The sequence below is a fragment of the Tenrec ecaudatus genome, chromosome 7 (genome assembly GCF_050624435.1).
Source record: "Tenrec ecaudatus isolate mTenEca1 chromosome 7, mTenEca1.hap1, whole genome shotgun sequence".
Lineage (NCBI taxonomy): Eukaryota > Metazoa > Chordata > Mammalia > Afrosoricida > Tenrecidae > Tenrec > Tenrec ecaudatus.
The window spans coordinates 161007767-161020654 of NC_134536.1; the positions used below are offsets into that span (position 1 = coordinate 161007767).

Consider the following 12888-nt stretch of genomic DNA (forward strand, 5'->3'; position numbering starts at 1 on the left):
TTTACGGACACTCCGGGAGAAGAACCTTTCAGGCCTGGAAACTGGAGAAACAGGTGAGTTGCCTGCGGGCCACGGGGAGGAACCCGGCAACACCTGTAGGTCAGGGACTGAGGGTGGTGTGTGTCTGGTCCACATAGTGTGTCTGGAGGAAGAATGGGGACAACCACAGCGTGGTGTCTTGTCCTTCATCACATATTGTATAGATGTTTCTGTAGCCATGACTAGGACCAGGCTTTACTTGTAGTGATTTTGCAAATATCAATACATTTAATCCTCACGACAACTCCTAAGAGCGTGGGGGAAGTGCTGCTAATTTCCCCACTTTGTAGCTGAGGAAACGAAGACAGACCAGGCCAAGGTTCACTGTCATGGGGTGGATTCTGACTACAGGACAGGAAAGCACTGTCTCTCTGGGCTTCTGAGATGATAACTCCCTTGGGGAGCAGAAAGCCTCATCTTTCTCCCTCTGAGCCCCTGGTGGTTTTGAACTGCTGACCTTGCGGTTAGCAGCCCCATCTTTCACCACTCTGCCAATTTGCCTCAAACAATCACATCGTGATGGACTGAGCCTGGAGGGCCAGGTCATAGTCTGACCCACACACTGCCCTTCCCCACTCCACATGCAGCCTGTAGTTTTTAAATTTCAGACTAGAATTCACTCCCCTCCCTCCCCTCAAGTCTCTGTCTCCAACCAGAGCCCTTGACCTCTCAGCCAGAAGTCCTGCCCCAGACACAGAATAGGCGAGGGTTGACCTCTGGTGGGGAATGGAGAGTCAGCAGGTGGAAGCAGGGAAGGCGGGGCTGGGGTTGAAGGGCAGGTGATCCACACAAAGAAGCCGAAGAGAGCAGGGTGTCTGTGATGGGTGCCAGGCCTGTCAGAGGTAGCTCTCTCCCCATGATGCTTCTCAGGTGGCCTCCTGGGTGCAGCTCTGGGGGGAAAGAACAAGAAGCAACAGGCACTTGTATGCTCCCATGGCCAGAGTCCTGAGCCAGGATACTCTAACCTGGCATGAGGGATGGCCTGTTCCTGCGGGGAGGGCTCCCTGGGCACAGGTGGTTAGGGAGGCAGTCCTGGTGTCTGGAGAGTGAGGTGGCAGTGAGCATGTTAGTGGGGTGGGAAGGGAAGAAGTGGTTTCTTCCTAACGGTTGTCTGTCACCACAATTTCCCCTGAAGGACGTACAGAGTCCAGGCTCAGCATTTCTCAAAATCAAGGTTGTGTGGGGCCCTGGACATTGTAAACAGGACGAGGCACCAGAGACCGCAGGGGAGCAACGGGCAGGCGGCCTTCTGTGGGGTGCTCCCATCTGACTCCTGCCCTGTCACCTCCCAGCACTGAGGAAATGGAGGGCGCTCCTGGCTGCTCTGGGCTCTGCAGCTTCATTTCCCTGCTGCTCTTCTTCCAGCTGCCCACGTGGGGGGCCGCAGGTGAGTGCTCCCCTCACCCCATCCCTGTTTCCCTGGGGAGGGTGAGCTGCTGATTCTTTCCATCCAGATGGCTGGAGGTTCTGGGTCCCTACCCGCCTCCCCCACCCCCCACGCCGAGATATTATGTTACTCCATACTAATTATAGTTAAACTTTTAAAAACATGCTAAATCGTAAGGGAAGTCTAAAAAACTGGCAATTGCCCCATAATGACTTCTTTAGTGTTTATCAGAACAAATGATGTACTATTTGAACACACTTTCCCCCTCATTTTTTTGATTTCCTTGCTTTACTAATGTCCTAAGCACACGTGTATGCACACATGAATGAGCCCTCTTGCTCCAGTGTTCAGAGGTGTCATGATATGTTAGGCATTGCTCAATGCACAGCCAGACACAGCGTCACTACCTTAGTAGGGTCTCCATCCTAGGAGGGGGCAATAAATATTGAATGCAATAAAGCAAGCAAGGCTACAGTTTATTAGCGGGGACTAGTGCTGTAAGGCACTCACGGCGAGCAGGTGTGAGCGTGTGGGCCGTTCAGCAACCATCACAATCAAACGGTTACCAAACACGCACAGAAATGCTCACCGGATCACTGGCCCTCAGGGAGATGCAAAGCAAAACACTGAGGAGACCTCAATGGAAACCCACCAAGATGCTTAATGAAACAAACAAACAAACAAACAAACAAACAAACCCTGGAAGGGTGTGGAGAGGTGGGCATTCTTCTACCTGCAGGAGTGTTTGTAAAGATGCACACCCTCCTGGAAAGTGATGCGGAGCTACCTGAAACAACAGGAGCTAGACATGCCATGGGACTCAGCAGCCCCTCTTCTCTCGGTTCATCAAAATGGTCCTTATAGGTTTAGTTGCGAGGATTTTGGTCTTCTTTACATTGAGCTGTAGCCCATATCGAAGGATGCAGTCCTTGATCTTTATCAGCAAGCGCTTCAAGTCCTTCTGGCTTTCAGGAAGCAAAATTGTGTCACGTGCCCATGGCAGGTTGTTACAAAACCTTCCTTGACTCCTCATGCTTCATTCTTCCTCATAGAACCCGGCTTCTCTGACGACTTACTCAGTCTACAGTTTGAATAGGTTTGGTGGGAGGATGCAACCCTGACACGCCCCTTGCCTGGTTGTAAAGCAGGCAGCCTGCCCTTGTGCTGGCCGCCCAACTGCCTCTTGATCCTTGTCCTGGTTCCACGTGAGCACAATGCAGTGCTCCGCATCCTCCTTCTTCTCAAGGCTGTCCATCGTTTGTCATGGTGCACACAGTCAAATGCCTTAGCGTAACCAATAAATCCAAATAAACATCTTTCTGATTCTCTGTTTTCGGCAGAGATCCAGCAGACATTAACAATGATATCCTGTGTTCCGCTTTCTCTTCTGAATCCTGCTGGAAACTCTTCATAGCTCCCGTTCAACGGACTGCTGTCACGGTTGTTGGGTGATTTTCAGCAACACTGACCACCTGTGAGATCAATAATTTGTGCATTCTGTTCTATAATTTGTGCATTCTGTTGGTCATCTTTCCTCGAAATGGGGATAAATACGGGTCTCGTGCAATCAGCTGTACAAGTAGCTATCTTCCAAATTTCCTGGCATAGACGCGTGAGTACTTCCAGGGCGTCAGCAACTTGTTGTAACATTTCAATTGGTGTTCCATCAATTCTTGGCATCTTGTTTTTGGCTAATGCTGTGAGTGGAGCTTGGACTTCTTCCTTCAACACCATTACCTCTTGCTCCTATGCTACCTACTGAAATGGTTGAGTGCCGACTAGTTCTTCTTGGTCCAGTGACTCGGTGCATTCTTTCCATCATCTTTGGATGCTTGCTCCATCGTTCAATATTTTGTGCATAGAATCTTTCAATATTGCAACTCGTGGCTTGAATTTTTCCTCGAGTTCTTTCCACTTAGGGTACTTGCATGCAAGTACGTTCCTCCTTTTTGGACTTTAACTCTATGTCTTTTCACTTTTCATTCAGAGTCATTCAGAGAGCAATGGAAAGTGGATCAATGCCAATGTAATTATTTAAAATTTAACACCATATCATATATTCTTCCTTTTGATGCATTTAAAATTCGTTTTAATTTTTATTACTTTCTGCTCTCTTGTAAATTGAGCTTTTCCTGTTATGGTTGTTGAGGCTTTTTCTTTTGGGGGTTATATTTCTCACTCTGTGAAATCCGGGAAAGGTAAATCTATACACTGGTGACTGGAATAGTAGCTTCGTAGGCTAACGGTAGAGGATGTTGGGAAAGCTAGGGAACTAACGATAATGAATAGAAGAGTAAAAAAAATGTTGAAAGAGGGACTGTAGTGATGATTGCACCACTGTCCTCTTTTAAATATGTTTAAACCATTGAACTGAATGGCATGTGAGTCACATGTCAATAAAATGAACCATAACAAAAATAGGCGGGATGAATTTCCGCAGGCTGTTGAATGATCAGTGTTTGGACCAGCATCGCTGGTGGCCTGTGGTCCATTTTCAGTCCAGTCTTGAAATGGAGCCAGGCGAGGGCCCTGCGGCTCAATCTGTGGTCCCTGGAGCACCTTGTCTGCAGGCTTGCTGTCATTGGTGTGAGCTGACCTCAGGTTGGACCTGACTCAGGGAGACCCTATGACCAAAGAAGCCAAATCGTGGTCTGCATGGAAAACTAGAGTTCTGCCACTGAGCCTCCAATGCTCTGGCACTCCTTAGAAACGCTCATTTTGGAACTCCCTTAGACCCATTGAAGCAGACCCTTTGGTGGCGGCTCTCAGAGACCTGAGCTCTGTAGCCCCAAGGTGTTTCTGATGCACTCTCAAACTTCAGAATGGTGGAGTTCAAGGGTCTTGGATGGGAGGGCCTGGGGCCTCCCCTGAGGAGCCCAGGGACATGGATGAGGCCCTTTGATATGGTATCTGGCCAGGATGCTGTCGTGTGAACACCGGACTTCTCCTGGCACTCAGAGTCCTCGCAGCTCCTTCATTCAGGTCATGTCCAGTGTCCACCCGATGTTGATTTTTCTTCCCCCTCAGCTGTAATCTCTCCAGTGTGCTCACTCTCATGTTTGTGTCCACAGAGACGTTCCGGGTGTCTGGCCCCATGGACCCCATTGTGGCCGCAGTAGGCAGGAACACCACGCTGCCCTGCTTCTTGTCCCCAGCCCTGAATGCAGAGAACATGGAGCTGCGGTGGTTTCGGTCCACCTTCTCAGAAGCAGTGTTTGTCTATCGGAACCGGCGGGCGGAGAAGGAAGAGCTGATGCCCCAGTACAGAGGACGGACCTCGCTTGGGAGGGACTTACTCACTCAGGGGGTGGCTGCTGTGCACATCCACAAGGTGCGGGTTTCTGATGACGGGCAGTATACCTGCTTCTTCAAGAAGGGAGACTTCCATGAGGAGGCCACTCTGGAGGTGAAGGTGACAGGTTGGTGACTTGGTCTATATGTTCTAGAGTCCTGGAGGTTGGAATTGGGAGTGCCCTTAGGGATGATTTAACTCAGTCCCTTATTTATAGGAGCAGAAATGGAGGCCCATTCATTCCACAATTCAGCATCAATAATATAGAGCCCTCACGCTGTGCTAGAGCCGGTGGTGGGTGCCAAGGACGTACCAGTGGATCGAGTAGAGATCCCTGTGCTGTGGTGTTCATATTGAGGGCGCCGAGATAGAAATAGAACATTAAAAAATAATATAAAAGAGATAGACCAATTCACAAGGAGGTCGTAGATGATGTTAGCAGGTAATCAGTTCTGAGGGTCAAAGGCTGAGTTGAAAGGGGGCGGAGATCTAGATGTGAGGGTGGGGAGCCGTGGCGTCACTTGTATTGGTGTCATCCGTGGGGCAACTCCTAGGATCACTTCCCCTTCCCACATTACCCTTTCCTCCCTCTTGACCAGGAATTTGACTAAACCAGGAAGTACACACAGGAAAGCAGCAATCAACATGATGCCGGGAGCTCATAGCCCAAGTGAAGGGGGCGCTCTCAGAGTAGTGTGATGTGTGCTTGTAACCCAGTAACAATGGAAAACTTTGACCAGGGCACGTGAGAACATTCAAAATGTAAATTAGCTTAGGGTTTTCACCTTTGAGGTATATTGACGTGTGAAAACTATCTTTGTTGTGATTAACTGGTTTTTTGCCGGTCTTGTTAGCGATTTCCATTTCTCACCCTTGGTATCCATCAAGGAATGTTTCTTTATTATGCAACCCTTTTAGTTTTGGGCTTGTAAATCAAGAACGGAGGTTTCACCCCCCCCACCCCCTTTCCCTTTGTGACTCAGTCTTCGCACCCACGTGGTTGGAAAGTTTAGACTCCATCCTCGGAGTTCCCCCAAAAACCCATCTGCTGCTCTGCTGGTTGTCAGTGGTGGGGTCTCAGCCCTGTCACCACTTGGGTGGCCTTCCTACAAAACTCCGCAATGCAAGACTGCTTCACACATGGCCCGGGTCTGGACCTGCCCCTGCGTCAAGGTACCCCTAGGCTCTCCAGCTTCCCTTCCGCAGGTGTGGGCTCCGCCCCTCAGGTGCGCATCGTCGGGCCAGAGGAAGGCGGGCTCCTTGTGGTGTGCAGGGCCTCCGGGTGGTTTCCGAAGCCCCAGCTGCAGTGGAGAGACCTCAGCGGAGGGAAGCGCCTGGCTTTCTCTGAGACCCACGTCCAAGCAGCTGACGGGCTGTTCCGCGTGGAGGCCTCGCTGGTGCTGAGAGATAGCTCTGTGCAGAACATGACCTGCTCACTCCGCAACCCCGTCTTAGACCAGGAGAAGGTGAAGGCCATTTTCATCCCAGGTCAGCGCTGTTCCTGTTCTGGGCTGGGGGAAAGGGGTCCCTGACTGTGCTGGCTGTCCTGGCCAGAGTGTAACCTGACTGGGGCTTTCGTTGGGCTCAGAGGCCTTCTTCCCAAAGGCCTCTTCTTGGATGGTACCTTCAGCCGTGACCCTGACGGTGCTGGGACTCCTTGTCGCTGGGGCTGCTTATTTTCTCTACAAAGAACATGCAGCAAAGCAGCAGGCAAAGAAGGAAGAGCAGGATCTTCAGCGGGCTGAGGATGACGACAGGCAGGAATCAGAGGAATACACAGGGTGCATAGGTAAGGCAGGGGAAGGGCCAAGCTGGATGAGGGTGGGGCCGGTGCTGAGAGAGAAAGCTGACAGCAGGTGCAGCCCTGGGGCTGTGGCATCCAGAGACCACAGGGCCTCTGCCCTGAGCAGAGATCCCCAGAGGGCAGCTGGGGCCCTGGATGGTTCTGGAAGGAGTTGCTCTCCAGGCTACAAAGGAGGTTGATGTGTGGGTGCTCCATCTTACTATTTTTCCTTTTCTTAGAGCTGGAAGCTCATGCATTTTTCCTTTCTTTCAGCTGAACTCCAGAAAGAGCTGGGTAAGTGCTCCCTCCTGAGCTCCCCGGGTCCAGTGTGGGAAAGACACTCTGGCAGTGACCTCACCTCTTTCCCATGTGTTGCCTTTCAGAATGGAGGAAGGAGGTTTACCAGACTGGTGAGTGGGTCTCCAGTCATCCCTGGGTCTCCTAGCCCCGCTGAGCCCAAGTGGGATGTCCCCTCTCCCAGTGTCTCTCTGGCAGAGACAAAAGAACTCTGTTTCCTGGGGGTAGAAGTGGAAGGCGGTGGGAGGAGGAATCCCAGTCCTGGGCCTCTGTCTGCCTCCCCGCCTCCCTGAGTGCTGGGGCCTGGAATCTGCCCTGCTTCCTGTGTCGCTCATCTCCACTCGGCCTGTGCATATTGTTAGTGCTCTGGTTTTGGCCCAGTGGTTTTCGGTCTGCACCTGGAAGCAAGGCGGTGGCTGCTCAGGGATTCCATGAAAGGAGCTGCATAAGTTAATGAGGCCATGAAGTTTAGGGGTGCCCCACTGACTTCCCAGAATCCTCCTTTCTGAAGTGTCAGTTCTCTCTAGATCTTGAAGGAGATGATTAAGCGTCTGATAGGATAGCCCTTTGGTGAGCATGTAGGGAGTGTGATTATAGAGGCCCAGAGCTTGCCGCCCCTCGCCCCAAGACGGTAGTCTACTTTGACCCTGAATTTGGCTGCATATCTTTGCCCCTTTCTGGTAATTTTTCAGGTATTTCGCATTTTCCAGAAAAAAACACTTGTTACGATAATGCTTTCTTGCTACTATGGTGTAGTTTGTATTTGACTCACTAAGTCAGCTTCACACATGCGTTTTGATTCTTAGTGGACTGAGAGTAGAACGGGAGTTCTTGAGAGCAGGCCAGCCACCTGCCCAAAGTGCCACCGCAGCAGTAGGACCTGTGACACCTGAGCTGTCACTCTGCCTTCCTGGCCTGGGCTCCTGGGGAGAGCCCACCATCCCTGGCCAGCTTTCCCTGCTGCAGGAGTTCGTCTCTTTGCCTCCATGTGACTCCCCCTCCAGCCCCACCTGAGGATTGTGGGGGTGGTGGTGGACAGATGATTAGTGGCCATCCTGGCTGTGGTCTCATTGGGGTGTGTGTTCCTTTTCAGCCTGGAGGAAGGCCCAGCTGTATGCAGGTGAGTAAGTGTGATGTTTCTGCGACTGAGTCCCTGGGCCCTGTTTTCCTGTGGCCTGGCTGGCCCCTCCTCTCTCGGGGAACCCCACCCTAAGTCAGGACTGTCATCTCTCTTCTCCCGGTCAATTCCGTAGGCTCTATGCTAAGACTAGGAAGCATGGTAGCACGATGGGTTAAGCGAGGCTGGCCTTTTTAACCATCAGTTGTTTAGCTGGAGGAAGATGAGGGAGTCGGTGTCTGCAGAGTCACAGTCTCTGAAACCCTATGATGCCGTCCTGCTCGTCCCCTAGGGACACTGCGAGTCAGGGTGCCGATCCTTCAGCCCGCAGGCACTCTTGTCGGCTGTGTATCGAGATCCTTTCCCTGCTGCAGGTCCCTGTCCAAATGAGCAATGACCTTGGCACACATGTTCTCCTGATACTTGTACTATGTGTTCCTGGTGACGATGGAAACTTCAGATGGCAGGGAGGGCTGGCGTTGTGCAATGACTAGGTAGATGAAGAATTGCTGGTCTCCAAAAGACTTTGGAGACCACACCTACCTGCTTGGGAGTCAGGTATTTCTCAGTGCTGGATCCCTCTGCCCCTCAGGAGCCTATAAGTTTGGCTTCCTGCAAAGGCTGATGTTTGTGGGTTGGCGAGAGAAAGAGATAAACAAATAGACCAGGTGACAGGTTTAGAAACATTTCCCCTTATGGCTCCTGCATGTTTTTGTGAAAAGTTGCTGATCCTGATGTGTGGAGTCTCGCATTTTTCTGACATGGAATCCGTGGTTCTTTCGTAGATTGGCGGAAGGAGCAGTTCCATGCCTGTGAGTGACTAGGCGGCTCGTTCCAGGAGCCCCTCTTGCTGCCCCTGCCTTCGGGCATCTTCCTGATCCCTGTGGTGGTCAAGATGCAGACACAGCTGACCTGGTGGCGTGGGTGGGAGAGGGGACAGGCCTGTCGTTGGGGCTGGAGGGAGTGGTGGACGTTGAAGGCTAAATACATAACCTGAGCCCTGGAGTCCAGACCAGTCCTCAGGAGATTGTCATGGATCTAAACCTAAGTCAATCTTTGTTCCTTCCTCTTTGAAGGCTGTGAGCTTCAGTCTCTGGCTTTCAGTGTATGGTCCTTCCCCCTCGCCCCATGTTGCTACGTACTTCTTAGGGAAGGTGGCTGTGTGCTCGTGTTATGGTTGAGGGGAGGGGTTTGCTTGGGTTATGGGTGAGGGGAGGAGTGTGCTCATGTTATGGGTAAGGGAAGGGGTTTGTATAGTTTGGTAACTCTCTTTACAGGGTCTGTCACGTTGGATCTATTGTCTGCTCATGCCAACCTTGTGCTCTCTCAGGAAAACACAAGCATCACGTTGAGGACCGGCAATGATGTACTCAGCGAAGAGAGATGCAGTGTGTTAGGTCATCAGGGCATCACAGCAGGGCAATGTCACTGGGAGGTGGAGGTCAGGGATGGAGACAAAGGTGATTGGGCCATGGGGGTCTGCAGGGAAGATGCGGAAAGGAAAGGCTGGTTCAGAGAGTGCTCAGAAATGGGGTTCTGGGCTGTGGGACATTTTTCAGAAGAATTTTGTGCCTGTACCACCCCTCTGACAGTGTTAACTCTCAGAGAGTTTCCCTGTAGGCTGGGGGTTTTCCTGGACTACGATGGTGGGGACGTCTCCTTCTACAACATGATGGATGGCTCCCACGTTTTCACCTTCTCCCAGGCTCCCTTCTCTGGGATCCTCTCCCCATATTTCATGATTAATTCAGGACTTGTGTCCCTCACCATCTGCTCCATGGGAGATGGGCCCCGGGGTCTTTCTAACAAATCTCTCCCCTTGGGTGGGCCGCTGAGTCCTCCAAGGGAGGGGCTGAGCTCTGGCTCTGATGGTGATGGCGTTCTCGCAGGCCCCGAGTCTCCATTACTCTCCCGGGCCCCACAGACTGTCTCCCCGTAGGAACTCATCTATGTTCTTGCCCCTCCCCATGGCTCTTCCTGGAGCTTCAGGTCCCCACAGGTGACTGGCTCTGGGCTGAGCCCTGGATGGCCCCTGAGCTGTGCTGATGCCCTGGAGGGTGTGGGGCTCTGGGAGCCATCAGTTTATGTCTGTGCCCCTGTCACAATGAAAGGTGACTATTGTCTGAGCTGGGTGAGTGCAGACAGCATTTACCCATGGGAGGCTGTTTTATTTAGTATTGAGAATTACCGTATATATTCAAATATAAGCCTTCCAGAGTATAAGCCGAGGTACCTAATTATTACGTGGGAAACCAGAAAAACTGATTGACTCAAGTATAAGCTTAGGGTGGAAAATGCAGAAGCTATGGGTGCATTTCAGTAATCAAAACAAATGAAAATAAAATTACTAAAAATAGAAACAGCAGTGGGGTAATGCATTTAAATATTTATTTTAAATAAAAACCCTAAATAAAAGGACACCAAGTCATTTAACATTAGTAACTCAGCACAGTAAGTGGAAAATAGGCTCAACAAAAACAATAAGGTAACAACAATGATACCCAAGGAGTACTATTCCCTGAGCTCAATCAGCAATCAAGCTAAAATATAAAGAGTTAAAATCCTTCAAAACTGGATTCCTCATCATCATCCGTATCCCAACGCAGAGCTTCAGCTGGTGTGAGGTCATCATAGACGCTGTCCTCACTGAGATCGCCGTCATCACCATCACTGCTGTCATTTTCATACAAAGCGCAGTCTTCACTGCCATCCATAGCATTACCAATACTACATTTCTGGAAGGCACGTCCCACCATGTCTTCTGGGATGTCTTCCCATGCATCTCGAACCCACTTTGCTATTAACTCTATGTCAGGCTTCATGAGATTTCCTCTTTGGTTAGTCGTGCTTGACCAGATGACATCCATTCATGCTACTGACCCATGGGATAATATGCACGAGTATATACGGTACTCTATGAACAGTTTTTGTTGTTGATGTTCGAGAGGAGAGCACCTGAATCCCTGTGCAGTGTAGACCATGGTTCATCCAACTTGGTTCTGTGCAGCAGGTGGTGTCAGACCTCCGTGTTGGGAAGTCTAGACCTTCTAACAAGAACATGTGCATCTTCACCTGTTTGCAAAGGCTCTGCATGGACCGTGAGAGCCCCCCATCCCTGTGTGGAGTCCTCACATGGGTGAAGCCTCCATTGAGGTCCCTTGGACGAGTGACCATTCTCCATAGCCTTGCCTTCTGACAGAGTGCAGTGGGAAGTGAATTTCTTGTAGACAAAGTTAGGTTAAGATGTAACATCTTACTAACAGTTTCTCTTTTGACCCATTATATGTTTGCTCTAGTTTTTATCATCTCCTGCTCTTCTTTTCGGTTGTGGTTTCCCCATGTTTGAGGTTCCGTTTGATTTTCTTTCTTTTTAAACAATAATTTTTTTTGTGGCTCCTACAACTCTTATCACAACCCATCCATCCATTGTGCCAAGCACATGTGTACATTTGTTGCCATCATCATTTTCAGAACATTTTCTTTCTACTTGAACCCTGGGTATCAGTTCCTCATTTTACACCTCCCTCCACCATCCTCCATCCCTCACAAACCCTTGGTAATTTATAAATTAAAATTATTTATTCATGTCTTAAACTGTCTGATGTGTCCCTTCACCCACTTTTCTGTTGTCTGTCTCCAGGGAGGAGATTCTATGTAGATCATTGTGATCGGTTCCCTCTTCTTCCCCCACCTTTCCCATACCCATCTCATTATTGGTCTGGTGGGTTCATCTGTCCTGGATTCCCTGTGTTTCCAGCTCTTATCTGTACTAGTGTACATCCTCTGGTCTAGCTGGATTTGTAAGGTATAATTGGGATCATGATAGTGGGGGGCAGGAAGAATTAAAGTACTAGGGGAAAGTTGTATGTTTCATTGATTGGTGCTATACTGCACCCTGACTGACTTGTCTCCTCCCCAAGACCCTTTAGTAAGGGGATTTCCAGTTACTTACAGATGGGCTTTGGGTATCCACTCCACACGCCCCTCATTCATAATGATATGATTTTTTGTTTTTTTTGATGCCTGATACCTGATCATATCAACACCTCATCATCACACAGGCTGGTGTGCTTCTTCCATATGGGCTTTGTTGCTTCTCAACTAGCTGGCCACTTGTTTACCTCCAAACCTTTAAGACCCCAGATGCTATATCTTTTGATAGCCAGGAACCAACAACTTTCTTTATCACATTTGCTGAGCACCCAATTGTCTTCAGCGATAGTGTCAGGAAGGTGAGCATCATGTAATGACAGTTTAATAGGACAAAGTGTTCTTGCATTAGGGAGTACTTGAGTGGAAGCCCAATGTCCATCTGCTACCTAATACTAACCTATAAATATGTGCACATAGATCTATTTCCCCATCCTCATATATAGATATATTTACATATGTACACGCCTGCATTTAGACCTCCATAAATGTCCTTTGCCTCCTTGTTCTCTCCTCTATTTCCCTTTAGTTTTCTTTAGTCCCACTACCATGCCCAGCTTTCATTTGGTTTCATTTGGGTTACATTGCCCTTGATCAAGCCCTCCCAGCCTCCTACACCCTCCTTGCCTTGGATTTTGGATCACTTGTTGTTCCCTTGTCCCTGGAGTTGTTAACACCTACTTCCTTTCCCTGCCCCTCCGTCTCTCATGTCCCCCCAGAACTATTGGTCCGTTGTTTGTTTTCTCCTCTAGCTTCTTTATCCCTCCTATCACATCTAGATAGACCAGCAGAGATAATAATGTGCACAAAAACAAGACAGAGCAAAACAAAGCAACAAAAGAAAACAAAACAACAACAAAAAAGAAAATCCTGTAAATAGCTCAAGGTGTGTTTGTTGACCTTTAGGAGTGTTTTCTGGTTGAGTGTGACAGGGTGTCATGCCCTGACCCCAACGTCTATTTTTGGTATTCCCTGGGGACTTCATCGCTCTGTTCCTCTTTCTGTTCTGTTGCGCACCCTTCTTGTTTCACCTCAGTGTGGTG

At 49.7% G+C, this 12888-nt stretch overlaps 1 protein-coding gene across 1 annotated transcript; it reads left to right on the plus strand.

The window, feature by feature from the left end:
• Positions 1-1341: 1341 nt before the first annotated feature.
• Positions 1342-9854, plus strand: LOC142452581 (butyrophilin subfamily 1 member A1-like). The gene is made up of 9 exons (XM_075553834.1): positions 1342-1426; positions 4498-4845; positions 5925-6206; positions 6307-6507; positions 6775-6795; positions 6885-6911; positions 7892-7918; positions 8701-8727; positions 9193-9854. The coding sequence occupies exons 1-9, from the start codon at positions 1342-1344 to the stop codon at positions 9852-9854; spliced, it is 1680 nt and encodes a 559-aa protein (XP_075409949.1).
• Positions 9855-12888: the final 3034 nt, after the last annotated feature.